Source organism: Labeo rohita, chromosome 4, assembly GCF_022985175.1.
Source record: "Labeo rohita strain BAU-BD-2019 chromosome 4, IGBB_LRoh.1.0, whole genome shotgun sequence".
NCBI lineage: Eukaryota > Metazoa > Chordata > Actinopteri > Cypriniformes > Cyprinidae > Labeo > Labeo rohita.
This window is the reverse complement of record NC_066872.1, coordinates 39,549,036-39,566,751: the sequence shown is the minus strand read 5'-3', so window position 1 is coordinate 39,566,751 and position 17,716 is coordinate 39,549,036. Positions and strand designations below refer to the sequence as shown.

The 17,716-nt window shown below is 34.1% G+C and overlaps 1 protein-coding gene across 1 annotated transcript; it reads left to right on the top strand.

Annotated features, from left to right (window-relative positions):
• Positions 1 to 434: 434 nt before the first annotated feature.
• On the top strand, positions 435 to 16,113 carry elapor2b (endosome-lysosome associated apoptosis and autophagy regulator family member 2b). Its single transcript, XM_051108357.1, has 22 exons — positions 435 to 718; positions 4,189 to 4,309; positions 4,501 to 4,690; positions 4,798 to 4,945; positions 5,043 to 5,132; positions 6,449 to 6,554; positions 6,661 to 6,810; positions 7,307 to 7,395; positions 7,476 to 7,656; positions 7,760 to 7,888; positions 8,983 to 9,073; positions 9,156 to 9,258; positions 9,805 to 9,942; positions 10,021 to 10,284; positions 10,363 to 10,536; positions 11,489 to 11,678; positions 12,698 to 12,794; positions 12,890 to 12,991; positions 13,483 to 13,609; positions 13,688 to 13,866; positions 13,951 to 14,119; positions 15,298 to 16,113. Exons 1-22 carry the CDS (start codon positions 620 to 622, stop codon positions 15,364 to 15,366), a joined length of 3,006 nt encoding a protein of 1,001 aa, XP_050964314.1. The 5' UTR covers positions 435 to 619; the 3' UTR covers positions 15,367 to 16,113.
• Positions 16,114 to 17,716: the final 1,603 nt, after the last annotated feature.

The following is a 17,716-nucleotide window of genomic DNA, read 5'->3' as shown; positions in this document are numbered from 1 at the left end:
TTTTTTTCCACGTTTTCACGATTTTATGTTATTGTTTTGTCAGTAAAAAATTACACGTTCCACATATACACAGTTTTGCAAATGCTTATGCAATTCCTTTTTTTCGCTCAGTTGCTTTATTTCCTGTTTTCACCTTGTTTACTTTTCATCCTGACAGTATATTAAATGAGGTTATGCAATGGTGTAAAATTACTGAATTATTTATTACACATTGTCTCTATGATGCCCTCCCAGCATGACTTTCTCACTAAGGGTCACTTTAAATAATAAAACAACATGGTATGTCTATAGTCTTTCTTTATTTATATATTATTTACGTCTTTTATTTTATAACAAATCATCAATAGTGAATCTAAAAATTTAGCTGAGTTAACAAAAAGGTTAACTTGGCCTAAATAAAAAGCGCCATGTGAATTCACTGTGAGACCAGACGAGCGTGACGTCAGACGCGAGCTGTCAATCAAAGCCCCATAAGCGCAACTACAGTAGGAGCTTATCGTTGAGCAGAGCGCAGCGTGTTCGCGTTTATGCTCTAGTTTACGCACAGACATCGCGAAACCTCCTTATCTTCATTCGGATCCTCGGCATCTCTTTTTCCTTCAATTCAAGCCTTTATGAGATGGAGAAAAGGGCGCTTTGGACATCCTGTTATTTTGTGCGCTTTGTAACCCTCTTCCTCTGCGCCCGAGCGTCAGGCAACCTGCCACAGTGTAAAGAGGTAAACGACAACATGTCACCTTTTTGACAATATGCTTTTACATTAAATACCAAGACCGTTTTACACCTCTCACGACGTAGGCGCATTTTGTTTTGGTATATCACTATTTAAAATTAATACTAAATATGATATAGGCTGTGATTGCGCGCTTCTAAAATGCGTGATAGCATTTTTATCTATTATTAATGCGCTATATTTTATCTATAATAATAAATGCGCGATGAGAAAGAAAAAGAACATCTTGTTATTGACATTAAAATGGTTACGGATGGATCCTATAATATGATGACGCGGCGCTCAGCTGGCCAATCAGATGACAGCTCGATTATTGTGTGTTATGCGGTTGCGTTACAGCTTGTAAAATATATTTATATGAACTTTAAACATATTTATACAATAGGAATAAGCTCTTTGGGTCTCCACCCTACATTTAATGTGAAAAGACTGGTGTTGTGATCGCCTCATCCATATTTGCATACAAAGACGCGTGTATTAAAGGGCCACCCTGAAATAAACGGATGGATGCTAGACAGCACATGCTTTTATTGTATAGAAAATGTAAACATTCTGCTTTATATCTATAATGCGATTTTGGAACAGTTCTGGGTGAGTAATAATGAAAGAATCTTAATTTTTGGGGGTGAACTGTTCCTTTAAGAGTATTTGTGGGGGATGCTGTGTAACAGTGGCAGGTGCAGGTGCACCATTAGTGATAATGTGTTTGCTTTAACCAAGCATTACCAGATGACAAGCACCACCAATGGGATGTATTTATCAATCTCCTGAAGGCAACAACTTCACCATGCTGTATTAGGGTCATATGCTAAATCATGTAATTTAATACGTTATGTGCTCTTAAGAGTATTTAATATTTTTTTATACATGTCAAAATAAATTTTTGTCCATGATTGTATCCAGGATTTAATTTAATTTAATAATTTAATTTAATTTAATTTAATTTTAACAGATATATAATAAAATTAATTAAATAAATCCTGGATACAAGTGCAAAAAACAAAACAAAACAAAACATAAATAAATAAAAATAAATGTTTTATCTAAATAAATAAATAAAAATAACATAAAATACATAAAATAAATCATGCATAGAGGATATAAAACATAGATATAAAATAAAATACATTTAATAAATCCTGGATACATGTGCAAAAATATAAATAAAAAAAATATTTTTATATAAAACAAATTAAATAAATCCTGGACACATGTGCAATAAATAAATAAATATTTTTTAGCAAAATAAATAAATAAATAAATAAATAATATAAAATAAATTTAATTATATAAATCCTGGATGCATGTGCAAATAAATAAATGAAAAAAAAAATTATATACACACACACACACATATATATATATATATATATATATTTTTTTTTTTTGCAAAATAGAAAAAATAGAAAAAATAAAATAAAATAAAATAACAGGATTTTATGTACCCAGGTCTTATTTTATTTTAAAAAACACAGATATAAAACAAATTAAATAAAAAAAATAATAAATCCTGGATACATGTGCAATAAATAAATAAATAAACAAATTTTGTTTTTAGAAAAATAAATAAATCCATAAATATATATTAAAATTAAATAAAATAAAATAAATCCTGGATACATAAAATCCTGGATACATGTGCAATACATGACATGTCAAAAATAAAACAAAACAAAACCAAAAATAATAAAACAAAATAAAACAAATTCTGAATACATAAAATCCTGGATACATGTGCAATATATATATATATATATATATATTACAATAAAATAAAAAACAAAGCAAAACAGAACAAAACAAAACAAAAAATAAATAAAAATAAAATAAAATACTGTGCTCTTACCTGTTTGTGTATCTAGTCGATTTGGCTTTTGTGTGTGTACCAGGCCCCTAAAGGAGCAGAGAACAATCGCTGCGTTTCAGGGCATTGGAGACACACTGATTTACATAACAGATCTGTCAACAAAGACGCACACACACGGGAGGTATTTAGTGGCCTCATTATTTCAGGTTGTTATCGGAGTATATCAGACTCTAATTCATTACCAGCCACAACCAAAAGCAATGAGTGATTGTCATGACAACAGTCACAGGGCTCCTGGCTGTTGCCCTGGTGACTGTCCGGGGACAGAAGGCAGAAAGACAGACCGGCCCCATCCCCCCCCCTATTGTACACATACACACATTATCTCACTATCTGTTATATGTGCCTGAGAGTTTGTGTGTTTTGGAAAAAGAGCACGTAAGGGTAAGTGGGGTGAGATGTGGCACATGCTTAATCAAAAAAAAATGGCACAGATTATGTAACATGAACATATGTTTTGAAAAGGGCACTTGTGTTTGAGAAGAGCACAGCAATTTTATTTTATGTTATTTTATTTTTTGCCAAAAACGTTTTTTATGCATGTCAGTATAACTTGTGTCCATTTTTGGCATATGTATCCAGGATTTATTTTATTTTATTTTTGCAAAAAACTTTTTTAATCCATGTCAAAATACATTTTGTCCATTATTTTTGTTCCACATGTATCCAGGATTGTATATTTTTTTAATGCAAAAACACTTTTTTATGCATGTCAAAAAAATGTATCCATTATTTCTTTTTTTTTTCTTTCTTTTCTTTGTTTTTGGCACATGTGTCCAGGATTATATTTTTAATTCCATTAATTTAATTTAATTTAATTTACTTTTGCTTTAAATCAGCTTTTTTATGCATGTCAATATAAATTTTGTCCATTATTTTTTTGCACATGTATCTAGAATTTTTTTTTATTATTTTACACTAAAAACCTTTTATTTAACCTTTTTTCAAAAACCTTTAAAACACATTATTATTTTTTTAGTATCCAGGATTTTATTTTATTTGTGCAAAAAATAAAAAAAACTTTTTATACATATCAAAATTGATTTTTTTTGCACATGTATCCAGGATTTTTTAACATTATTTTATGCTAAAAAACTTTTTTATGCATGTTTAATTTTCTCACACATTATTATTGTTTTAGTATCCAGGATTATTTTATTTTATTTTATTTTATTTTATTTCATTTTATTTTATTTTATTTTATCAACACAGACTGGTACCTGTGGGGTAAAGTAAACTTTGGGATAAGCTGTTCCAGTGGCAAAAACTAGAAAAAAGGAAATCATTGCATTAAAATATTCTAAATATATATATATATTTTTTATCCTTGCTGGTTTTTGAAATGGTCACATTGTGTTTGATGTTAATGTCTGAATATGTTAGTGTGAATATGAATCTGTTTCAGAGAGCTTACTAAAAAAAAAAATCCTAAATTATTAAAAAAATATAATATTGTATACAACATGTTCTATTTATTAAAAGATTCTAAATACCATGTATCTTGCTGGTTTATGAAACAATGCATTTTTAATGACCATAACTTTGAAGTACATGTCTGAATATGTGGTTATCTGCATGTGCATTTCAGACAGACTACTACTTTGAGTACACAGAGTGTGACAGCACAGGCTCCAGATGGAGAGTTGCCATTCCTCACAGACAGGAAATCTGCTCAGGCCTTCCAGAGCCAGTCAGAGGCACAGACTGCAGTAAGAAAACAACCACATATAGACACACTCCATCTCAAACCAAGTGACATTCAACCTAAAGAAAGTTAGCCAAGCACACTATGGGAACATTTCATTTCTTCAAAAGCTTTGACATTTATGCCATCAGAATGTGTCCTTTTGTATTGTTTCAGTATGCAAACACAGTCTGTGCTTACTTCTTGTACTTCTAGCTTTTTCTTGTGAAGCTGGGGAGTTTTTAGAGATGTCATCCCAGCAATGCACATCATGTGCGGCTGGCTCTTACTCGCTGGGAAGCGGCGTGCGTTTCGACCAGTGGGACTCCGTCCCTGCGGGATTCAGCAGTTTGGCAACATACATGGACTCAGGAGGTTCAGGGGATGATTCAATGACCTGCAACAAGTCAGTGCCAAGTTACTTGCTGAAATACATATATATATGCATATATTCTCTTCTCTAAGCTTTTACAGATCTGGATCTACCTCTTAACAATGTGTTGTTAATTGTAGCTCTTCATGGACAGCTCAGGGAACTCACTTGGAATCCAATCGTGACGACTGCACAGTATCGCTGGTGTACGCGGTGCACCTCATGAAGCAGGGATCCGTCTCTTTTGACTATCAATATGTCGACAGCAATGTCTTCTTTGAGTTCTTTGTGCGTTTATTACTTTATAATTCTTTCCTTTTTGGGTGTAATGTGTTGAAGACGTGAATATATATCTCTAAAAACTATATGTTTTATTATGGTGCAGATTCAAAATGACCAGTGTCAGGAGATGGACCAGACAGGGAGTGAGAAATGGATCAAACTCACCACTAATGGAGAGTGGGGGACCCATACGGTTAGTCATTTTGGATAATTTTTCATATTTAAAGGGACAGTTCTGTCATCATTTACTCACTCTCATGTCACTCCAAATCTGTTTGACTTATGCTGAATACATATACAGTTGATGTCAAAAGTTTACATACACCTTACAGAATCTGCTAAATGTTAATTACTCTACCAAAATAAGAGGGATGCATGTTATTTTTTATTTAGTACTGACCTGAATAAGATATTTCACATAAAGGATGTTTACATATAATCCACAAGAGAAAATAGTAGGTGAATTTATAAAAATGACCCTGTTCAAAAGTTTACATACACTTGATTCTTAATACTGTGTTGTTACCTGAATGATCCGCAGCTGTATTTTTGTTTAGTGATAGTGGTTCATGAGTTCCTTGTTTGTCCTGAATAGTTAAACTGCCCGCTGTTCTTCAGCGTTTTCCAGCATTATTGTGTTTTTGAACCCTTTCCAACAATGACTGTATCATTTTGAGATCTATCTTTTCACACTGAGGGCAACTGAGAAACTCATATGCAACTATTACAGAAGGTTCAGACGCTCACTGATGCTCCAGAAGGAAAAATCATGCATTAAGAGCCGGGGGGTGAAAACTTTTGAATTTGAAGTTCAGGGGAAATTGACTTATTTTTTCTTCTGGAAACATGTACGTATCTTCTGAAGGGCAGTACTAAATGGAAAACAAAGATATTTAGGCAAAATAAAAAAATGTACACATCTTCATTCTATTCAAAAGTTGCTCCCTAATAATGCATCGTTTTTCCTTCTGAAGCATCAGTGAGTGTTTGAACCTTCTGTAATAGTTGCATATGAGTCCCTCAGTTGTCCTCAGTGTGAAAAGATGGATCTCAAGTCATACAGTCATTGCTGGAAAGGGTTCAAATACACAAAAATGCTGAAAACCAAAGCATCTGTGGGACTGAAGAACAGCGGGCAGTTTAACTGTTCAAACAAGAAACTCATGAACAACTCACAAAACAAAAACACACAGCTGTGGATCATTCAGGTAACAACACAGTATTAAGAATCAAGTGCATGTAAACTTTTGAACAGGGTCAAGTTCAGCTATTATTCTCTCTTGTAAACTATATGTAAACATCTTTTATGTGAAATATCTTATTCAGGTCAGTACTACATAAAAAATAACATGCATTTTGTATGATCCCTCTTATTTTGGTAAAATAATTAACATTTTTCAGATTCTGCAAGGTGTATGTAAACTTTTGACCTCAACTGTATCTTCTTTTGTGTTCCAACAACGGAACTATTGGATCTAATGTAGCTGTTTTTATATGATTATATCACAGGTAAACCTAAAGTCAGGAACTAATATTCTGTACTGGAGAACCACAGGAATGCTCTTGGGTGGGAAACCAGTGAAGCCGGTCCTTTTGAAGAACATCCAGATCGAAGGTGTGAGATTCTGATGAAATAACGTCTACTGTCGTGTCTCACACCCTTTTTTGGTTTGTGATATTTTATGATCATAGTACGCTTTTTTTACACGTTTTGTAAGCAGGTGTGGCATACACGTCAGAGTGTTTTCCATGCAGGCCGGGCACCTTCAGTAAAACCCCAGGCTCTTCCTCATGTGACCTTTGCCCCAGGAACACTTACTCTGGAAAGGGAGCCAGTTCGTGTACACCATGCTCCGATACACAGTACTCCCGTACGTATTTCTTACATTATTTGTTGTGCCAAACAATCTGCATACAGCTCGTTGTGATCATTTTAGCAAGAATCCAATCCACCTTTTTCTTTAACACCTATGGGCGACACTTCTGGTTCATTAGCCACTATTGGGAAGTAACGAGAAGAATAACAACATGCAGTAAACAGTAAAACTGTTTGCACTACACACCAGTGTGGTCATAATTAAGATAATACATAAAAATAAAATGGTAAGACACATCAATTTGCAATATCCAGCAGGAAAACAAGCTGTTTTGTACAGCTATAAATAGCTAGATGCGTATGAGACCGGAAGCCTAACCCATAAAATGTACATATGGCCACACCCACACTTATGAAAAAAAAAGGGTGGATTCAATCCAGGACAAATCTGAATACAAATCTTGACATTTTAGACCATTTAGAAATCCTGGCCTGGAAAAAAAGGACGTATTGTCATCCTAATTGTTTCTCTACATCTGTGTGTGTTGTAGAGGAGGGATGGTCGCAGTGTAAAGAAAGACCTCCTTGTTCAGAGAAGGACTATTTTCAAATCCACACAGCCTGTGATAGTGACGGCAAGGTAAGGTATAATGCTAAATTTCTTTTGTTGTAAATTACATGTGGATAATTTGCTAATTTTATCTTGCTGTATCGTTTTAGACCCAGATACTGTACAGGTGGGTGGAGCCTCAGGTGTGTGTGGAGAATGTGACAGGCGCTGTGACGCTGCCCCCTTCTGGAGAAAAAGAGGACTGTCCACCATGCAATCCAGGCTTTTACATGCACAACACTTCCACCTGTTTACCCTGCCCTCAAGGCACTTATTCTGATGGCACCACAGGTATATAGATACACACATTAACATAGATACATACTTATGTATTATGCAACAGCGTTGGTTTACTGGTACTGGTCTGTAACGGAGAAGATTTCTTCTGGCACAGAATGTCAAAGATGCCCGGGAGGAACTGAACCTTCTTTGGGATATGAATACAAGTGGTGGAACATCCTGCCGAGGAATATGAAAACGTCCTGTTTTAATGTGGGCAACTCCAAATGTGATGAAATGAATGGTAAGAGTAATAGAAAGAGGAAAATGTAAGTTAAAAAATAAATTTAGAAATGTTTCAAATAATTCAAATATTTTAAGCTGAAGTATTACGATTACTAAAAATACAACCTTTAAAGCTAAATAGAAATAAAAATCTTTTTCTATCTTTATAATAAAAATTACAACAGCACATATTTAGGAGAACAAAATTATTAGAACTTAAAAAATTACTATATATATATGTGATCCTGGACAACAAAACCAGTCGTAAGTATTTGTAGCAATAGCCAAAAATACATTTTATGGGTCAAAATTATAATTTTTTCTTTTATGCCAAAAATCATTAGAATATTACGAAGATATTTTGTAAATTTTCTACCATAAATATATCAAAACTTAATTTTTGGTTAGTAATATGCATTGTTAAGAACTTCATTTGGACAACTTTAAAGGCAATTTTCTCAATATTTTGATTTTTTTGCGACCTCAGATTCCTGATTTTCAAATAGTTGTATCTCAGACAAATATCGTCCTATTCTAACAAACCATACATCAATGGAAAGCTTATTTATTATGATGTATAAATCTCAATATTTAAAGAAAACTGACCCTTATGACTGGTTTTGTGTACAATTGTTTAAAAATATATAAATATAATTTTTATTATTAAAATTTTTATTTTAATTATTACTTTTGACTATATTTTAATAACAGAAACAAGATTACTGAACAAAATAAATATTAAAAACAACATATTAATTATATTAATATTAAACAAATAAACTTAATTATTAACATAATTAGCATAATATTTAATTTATTTAATATTAATGATTAATTTATTTAATATGTAGCATACATTACTATTTAGTCACATTCAATTCAATGTGTTGCCAATTCTTTGTAATTATTAATGAAATTTACTAGCACTTTCTAAATGTAAACATTGTTTAACATTTTTTCTGTGTAGGATTTACAATTAATATGAGGACATAAACATGGCATCTATATAATAATTACACATTGAGATAAAATATAGCATGTACATATACATGCAAACTAGACCGATGAAGTGAATGGTCAAACATGTTATCTAATGCTCATTTGTTTCTCTAGGTTGGGAAGTGGCTGGCGACCACATTCGTAGCGGAGTGGGCGGCTCAGATAATGATTACCTCATCTTAAATTTACGGGTGCCTGGATTCAAGTGAGTTTGATCTACAGTTTAAACTGTTAAAATGCTGTTGTGCACAGAATATTTACAAGTGGCCTCTTTTTATCTCTCTCAGACTTCCTACGTCTGTGGACGATGCTTCAGCTACTGAGTTCGGCCGAATCACGTTTATCTTCGAGACCAGCTGCAGCGCAGACTGTGAACTTTATTTTATGATAGTAAGACGACAAATTGGCAAAATAGTAATATATGAAATAGTATGCAGTAAAAAAAAAAAAAATAGCATGCTACATGGTCCAGAAATGTGACCCTGGACCACAAAACCAGTCATAGGAGATTTATACATTATCTGAAAGTTGAATAAATCAGCTTTTTGTTATTGTTAGGATAGGACAATATTTGGCTGAGATACTACTATTTGAAAATCTGGAAACTGAGGGTGCAAAAAAAATTAAAGTATTGACAAAATCACCTTTAAATTTGTCCAAATTAAGTTCTTAACAAAGTATATTACTAATCAAAAATTAAATTTTAATATATTTATGGTAGGAAATTTACAAAATATCTTCATGGAACATGATCTTTACTTAATATCCTAACGATTTTTGACATAAAAGAAAAATCTATAATTTTGACCCATACAATGTATTGTTGGCTATTGCTACAAATATACCCGTGCTACTTAAGACTAGTTTTGTGGTCCAGGGTCACAAGTATATTGTAATCTGTGAGTTATTTAACAAATCAGTGCATTTTCTCCATAGGATGTAAACAGAAAGAGCACAAACGTTGTGGAATCATGGGTAGGGAGTAAAATCAGACAAGCGTACACCCACATCATGACCAAAAATGCTTCGGTGTCTTACACATGGGCTTTCCAACGCACCAACAAAGCCACCGATGTAAGTATTCACCTAAAAATCACAAATATGAGTCTAATGTACCTCAAAGTTCTCATTCGCTGCGTCTTTCTCTCCCAGGTGCGTCAGTATGTAAATGACATTGCAAAGATCTACTCGATCACGGTGACTAATGCGATGGATGGCTCAGCGTCTGGTTGCCACGCCTGTGCCATGATGAGTCAGCAGGACGGCTCTTCCTGTGTCCCTTGTCCTGCTGGACACTTCATCAACAAAGACACCAACCAGTGCCAGGAGTGCCCGCCCAACACTTTCCTCTCCGGACATCACATTTATGGCCACGAGGCCTGTCAGCCATGCGGTCCTGGAAGCAAGAGCAACAAGGTATGAGTAAAACCAAAAGGAAATGCATGACTATGTTAGGATTAAACATTGTTTAACATGTGTTTTATGTGTGTCCAGGAGCACTCTGTGTGTTTTAACGACTGCAGCTTCTCGCATATGGAACAGAACCGAACGCTGATCTACGACTTGAGCGCATTGAGTTCAGTGGGGTCAATCATGAACGGGCCTAGTTTCACCTCCAAGGGAACCAAATACTACCACCAGTTTAATATCAGTCTGTGTGGGGCTGAGGTACTCACATGCAAACATCTCTGTCTTTAGCTGACTAAAAATACATTGCTTTGACAGAAAATAGAAATGTCTTTTTTTAGTTCTAAAAGGATTAGTTCACTTCCAGAATGAAAGTTTCATGATAATTTACTCACCCCTATGTCATCCAAGATTTTCATGTCTTTCTTTCTTCAGTCGAAAATAAATTAAGGTTTTTGAGGAAAACATTCCATGATATTTCTCCATATAGTGGACTTCAATGGGAGTCAACGGGTTGAAGATCCAAACTGCAGTTTCAGTGCGGCTTTAAAGGACTCTACACCATCCCAGCCAAGGAATAAGGGTCTTATCTAGCAAAACGATAAATCATTTTCTAAGAAAAATACGAATTTATATACTTTTTAACCACAAATGTTCATCTTGCACTAGCTCCACACGTGACATAGGCGGAAGTAAAGACCCGGTGTTTACAAAGCGAACATGCAAAAATAGGCAAACGCCGTTTACAAAAAAGGTAAAACAACGATGTCGGACGATTTTGAAGTTGGAGGTCAAAATGAGATGGAGTTTTTCTCCCTACGCTACCTTTTTGAACCGGAGTACACAGATGAAGAACTAACTACGGGTGCACAAAGACATGCAAGATGAGCATTTGTGGTTAGACAGTATTGAAATTAAAATTTTTTAAAGAAAATGACTGATCGTTTTGGTAGATAAGACTCTTATTTCTCGGCTGGGATTATGTAGAGCCCTTTGAAGCTGCATTGAAACTGCAGTTTGGACCTTCAACCCGTTGGCTCCCATTAAATTTCACTATATGGAGAAAAATCCTGGAATGTTTACCTCAAAAAACTTTATTTTTTGCGACTGAAGAAAGACATGAACATCTTGGATGACATGGGGCTTAGTAAATGATCAAATTTACATTCTGAAAGTGAACTCCTCTACAAAGTCATCTTGCTTTCTGTCGCAGGGGAGGAAGGTGGCCGTGTGCACTGACAATGTGACGGATCTGTCTAGTAAGGACTTGCAGAATGAATCTGCTGACCTTAACAATTTCGTCAAGACTTTTGTGTGCCAATCAACCATTATCCCTGCAGACGGACGGGGCTTTAGAACATCCCTGTCGTCTCAGTCCATCAGCCTGGCTGACACTTTTCTTGGTAAGCTTATTTCTTTAATGGCATTTAACATACACTGCTGTTCAGATGTTTGGGGTCAGTAAGACTGTTAATTGTTTTTGAAAGAAGTCTCTTATGCTCACCAATCCTGCAATATATTATCACGATTTGAATCTCTGTCTTGATAATGTCTTGATAATTTACTCACACCCATGTCATCCAAGTTGCTCATGTCCTTGAAAAGAAATTAACGTTTTTGAGGAAAACAGTACAGGATTTTTCTCCATATCAGTGGGTTAAAGGTCGAAATTGCAGTTTCAATGCAGCTTCAAATGGCTCTACACAATCCTAACTGAAGAAAAGGGGACTTATCTAGCGAAACGAACCATCATTTTCTAAACAACATAAAAATTGATATACTTTTTAACCACAAATGCTCATCTTGCACTAGCTCTGTGATGCACGTCTGCAAGTTCACACATTTTATAATCGCGCACGGTTAGTTTGTCTGTGTACTCCAGTTCAAAAAAGTAGGGTAGGGCGAAAAACTCAATCTCATTTTCATCTTTAAAATCATCCAAAATCACTGTTTTACCTTTTTCTGTAAAGGGCGCTTGACTTTCTTTGCTTGTTTGCTTTGTAAACACCGGGTCGGTACTTCTGCCTACATCACATGTGATTACATAATGTGTGAAGACGGGCATTTGTGGTTAAAAAGTGTGTAAAGTTTTATATTTGTTAGAAAATGACAAATTGTTTTGCTAGATAAGACTCTTTTTTCTCAGCTGGGATCGTGTAGAGCCCTTTGAAGCTGCTTTGAAACTGCAATTTGGACCTTCAACCCGTTGATCCCCACTTTCTGAAGAAATATCCTGGAATGTTTTCCTCAAAAAGCTTAATTTCTTTTCGACTGAAGAAAGACAGACATGACATTTTTCATTATTTCATGAATAGAAAGTTCAAAAAAGCAACATGCATTTTGTTTTTTAATTTATTTATTTTTAAAAAAAAGGTATGCTACTGCCTACTCATCTTACTTTCTTCATGCTTCCGTTTCTCAGGAGCGTCTGTCGATAACAGTCTGGATGGGGTCACTGTCAGCTCAGACCTCTTTCCTGAGTCTTCATGGAAAGCTCCAGATATTAACTTCTTCTATCGGTAAATAAAAAAAGAATAACTTTAAAATAGCCAATAGTTTAAAATAGCCAGCTGATGTGTGCAATGATATTTCATGTATATTGTTTTCACCTCAGCTCTCCGCAGCCCACAGCATCCTGCCTGAACGGCCGTAGCACAGTCGTGACCCTGCGTTGCAATCCTGAGAAGAGTGTGCGTGGAGAGCTTACTGTGCCAAGGTACATCTGTTTCTATATCTGTATTTGTTTGCAAATGTATGCATTTTAGGACCAAGCAAACACATTAAATATGTTTAATGCATTGCATTTTGATTAAAATGCACGTAGCAGAGAAAAATGCTCTTGATGGATAATTCATTTTTTAATAAAATACAAACGGGATGTGTCACAAAAATTTGCATTTTTTTGCATTCGTTGTAAATAGTGAATTATCATCATCTGTTTGTATTATAGTCTGAAATATTACCCATGAGTGAAACACCGCTGTTAATATAAATGCTAATACAAATAACATTCAAAGGTGTGCAGGCCAGTTGCAAATGTGCAATGAATATTGATTTTTTGCAAATTTTCAGAAATATTAATAAGGAATGCACTGAAATGAACCATTCTTATTCTTACTAATTACATTTAAAAACAATTTTTCTTGCTTAAAGAAAAGACAATGCTAATGCTATTACTTCTGTATTATTTCTTAATTGTATGTTTAGCAAGTGCCCAGCGGGTACATGCAATGGCTGTGAGTTTCATTTTCTCTGGGAGAGCTCTAGCGCTTGTCCTCTCTGCACTGAAACCGACTACCATTCAATAGAAGGAGCGTGCAAAGGAGGAGTGCAGGTACATGTCTTTCCAAAAATCCATCTAGTACAACTATTTAGCATCTTTGTGATTTTTCATGCATCCTTTTCATAACAGGACACCCTCTATGTGTGGAACGAACCGAAACTCTGCACCAAAGGGGTATCGCTCCCGAACAAAACCTCCGCCCACTGTGAGGTGGTCAGCCTATGGGTGAAGGCCGGAATTGGGGGCGGAGCCTTCGTGGCTGTCCTCTTGGTTTCTCTCACATGCTATTTCTGGAAAAAGAACAAAAGGTAATAAGCTGTCACTGGAAATTTAGCTTGAGATGCAAAAAGTGCTTTTTTATTTTTGACCTCTTCTCTCTTTTTTTTGTACAGGCTTGAATATAAATACTCCAGACTAGTGATGTCAGCCAATAAGGACTGTGAGTTGCCAGCAGCGGACAGCTGTGCGCTAGCAGAGGGAGAGGGCGAGGAGAATGAGGACGATGTTGTTTATTCAAATACTCCTTCGTTATTGGGTAAACTGAAAGCTATCGCGAGCAAGGTCAGTTACCTACCACTACCTGATTTTTGTCAAATTTGTTTTATATGTTGACTATACACTACCAGTCAAAAGTTTTTGAACAGTTAGATTTTTATTATTTTTTAAAGAAGTCTCTTCTGCTCTCCAAAGTATAGCAAAAACAGTAAAATTTTGAAATATTTTTACTATTTAAAATAACTGCTTTTTATTTGAATATATTTTAAAATGTAATTTATTTGTGTGATTTCAAAGCTAAATTTTTAGCATCATTACTCCAGTCACATGATCCTTTAGAAATCATTCTAATATTCTAATGTGCTGCTCAAAAACATTTATTATTAATATTATGTTGAAAACAGCTGAGTATAATTTTTTCAGATTTCCTTCATGAATGAATAGAAAGATTTCAGAATAAGTCTTTATCATCACTTTTGATCAATTTAAAGCATCCTTGTTAAAGAAAGGTATTAATTCTAAAAGTCTATTAAAGTCTGTAATTTCTTTACCAAAAAAAGCTTTTGAATTTGTTCACCCACAAAGTGATACTATATATATTATACAGTACATAATTAAAAGGTTTTAAAAATATATATAATAAATTGATCAAAAATGACAGTAAAAATGTATAATATTAAAAAAAATTATTTTGATCAAAAAAATAAATCAATAAATAAAAATTAAGCACAAAATCAGCATATTATAATGATTTCTGAAGGATAATGTGACACTGAAGACTGGAGTAATGATGCTGAAAAGTCAGCTTTGCATCACAGAAATAAATTACATTTTTAAATATATTAACATAGAAAACAGCTATTTTAAATTGTAATAATATTTCAAAATATTACTGTATTTTTAATCTAATAAATGCAGCCTTGGTGATCGTGAGACTTCTTTCCAAAAGCATTAAAAAATCTTACTAACACCACACTTTTGAGTAGTTGTGTACTCTGCAGAAATGTCTTTTGTCAAAACAGAAACAAGACTTTGAGATGAGATCATGACAAAATGAAAAACAAGACATTAAAAAATAATGCATGGCCTCTAAAGGCTAACGTAATAACTTGGAGATGATTCAAACATATTTTCTATGGTAATCACCATGCCACGGGTGCTTACTGAGCTTAACTAAAATGAATTTTTTATCTTTTTTTTTTTTGTTTTCATCTAATGTTTTGTTTACCTGTGTTTGGCTGCAGGCAGATGGAGACAACAGCGAGTCAGTACAGCTGAAGTCTTCTCAGTCAGAGAGATGGGTTTGGGGATAACTGGAAATAACTGGCTGCTGACGGAGAGAAAGAGACAAACACTCATGGAGTTTTCAATGTTTTGACACTCCTTCAATTTCTCAATATTTCCAGCCATCCCCTGTCAAATGTCTCAGAGCATATCTCTGTAGGGTCTCAATACAATGTGTTGTGAGTCAAAAAGCAGGAATCTCTCTTGGTGAAATAAAATGAGCCCCATAAAGTAACTCTATCTCAAATATATACTGCTAAAACATGCCAAAAGTTACAAAGCATTGCTATACTAAGCATACACCCACAATCTCGCCCACAGGAGCATCAGAGACATTTGCATCATGAAACCACTATACTGCAGAATGAGCCTGAAAAAAAACGTATGTTTGCTGGTATGTGTGTAAGAGTATGTTTAAGAGAATTTCTTCATTTTTAAGATATATTTTTATCCTGCTTGTTCACACACTAGCTAGTGTTTGGCCAGCAGATGGAGACAGAGAGACACTTACCGCCACACAGAGCTTCTTTAGTTTCATCTCAATGCCAAACATCACACAGCAGATCTAAAAGAGAGAAGAAAGGCCCTTCCTTCATGTACTACAGAGAGCTCCGTCCTCTCTCCGCATCTCTCCTCTGAGGAGAACAAGAGACAATACCGTTTTCTACTTTGTATTTTGTATTGTTGTGTATTTCGAGCTGTATAAAGTTATGTTGAAATATATGTTTTGTTTTACTCCCTGATTATGCTTTAATAAACTTTAAGAGCGCTTTAAACGTGGAGCAAGTGTGTTATGCATACAGAAAACACTACAGACTAGCTAACAATAGACATTCTGTCATTAATTACTCACCCTCATCTCGTTCCAAACCCGTAAGACCTTCGTTTATCTTTGGAACACAAATTAAGATATTTTTGATGACATCCGAGAGTTTTCTGACCCTGCATTGACAGCAACGCAAGTGGTAGTCTCGTGAACACGTAACCACTGATGTCACATGGACTATTTTATCAATGTCCTTACTACCTTTCTGGGTCGTAAAACCAGTTATGTTATTGTCTATGCAAGGTCAGGAATTTCTCGGATTTCATCAAAAATATCTTAATTTGTGTTCTAAAGATGAAAGAACGTCTTATGGGTTTGGAACCACATGAGGGTGAGTAATCAGTCGTAGAATTTTCATTTTGGGGTGAACTATCCCTTTAAGGAACATTCCATTTTAGAATTTTCAAAACATTATGGGAGTTTTCTTAACATTCTAAACGTTCTTTAATATTTAAAAAATGTTAGATAACCTCCAACAAAAACATTTCAGAAATAAAACATTCCTTGAACGATGTATAAATAATGTATTTGTGCTAATGTTTTTTATACATTAGTAAAGACTCCTATCGTACTCAGACTTCCACTGAATAAAAAATGTAAAAAAAAAAGGTAATTGCGACTTTTTGTCTCAGAAGTCTGGCTTTTATTCTCAGAATTGTGATATAAACTCACAATTCTGAGAAATGAATTCAGAATTGTGTGATATGAACTCGAAATTGCAAGTTATAAAGTCAGAATTACAAGATATAAACTCACAATTCTGACTTTTTTCTAGAATTGTTAGTTTATATCTCGTAATTCTGACTTTACAACATGCAATTGCGAGAAAAAAAGTCAGAATTGTGAGATATAAACTTGCAATTCTTAGAAGTCTTTTTCTACTCAAAATTAGACTTTATAACTCGCAATTGCGAGTTTATATCTCACAATTCAGAATTGGGAGAAAAAAGTAAAATTGTGAGATATAAACTCGCAATTGTGAAAAAAGTCAGAATTGCAAGATAAAAAACTTGTAATTGTGAGAAAAAATATCAGAATTGCTAGATACAAACTCACAATTGTAAAAAAAAAATCTGAATTGTGAGATACAAACTTGCAATTCTGAGAACAGTCTTTTTTCTTATAACTCGCAATTACAAGTTTGTATCTCAAAATTCAGAATTGCAAAAAAAAAAAAGTGAAACTGTGAGATAAAAACTCGCAATTCTCGCTTTTTTTCCTCGCAACTGTGTTTATATTACACTATTTTGAGAAAAAAGTCACAGCTGTGAGTTTATATCTCGCAACTGCAAGATTGTATCACGCAATACTGAGAAAAAGTATTGTTAGATAAAAAGTCACAATAAAATTTTTTATTATTGAGTGGTGGAAATGGGCTTCTAAACGAACATTCTATTAACATTACTAAAAAAACATTTGTTTAGAACTTTAAGAGAACCTTATACAGAAAGTTCCAGAATGTTCCTTGTTAGATAAACAACATTTCACTATAAGATACTTTATATAAGTAAATCTCCACAGTCTTTTTAAAGCCAATAACTTGTATAACAAAT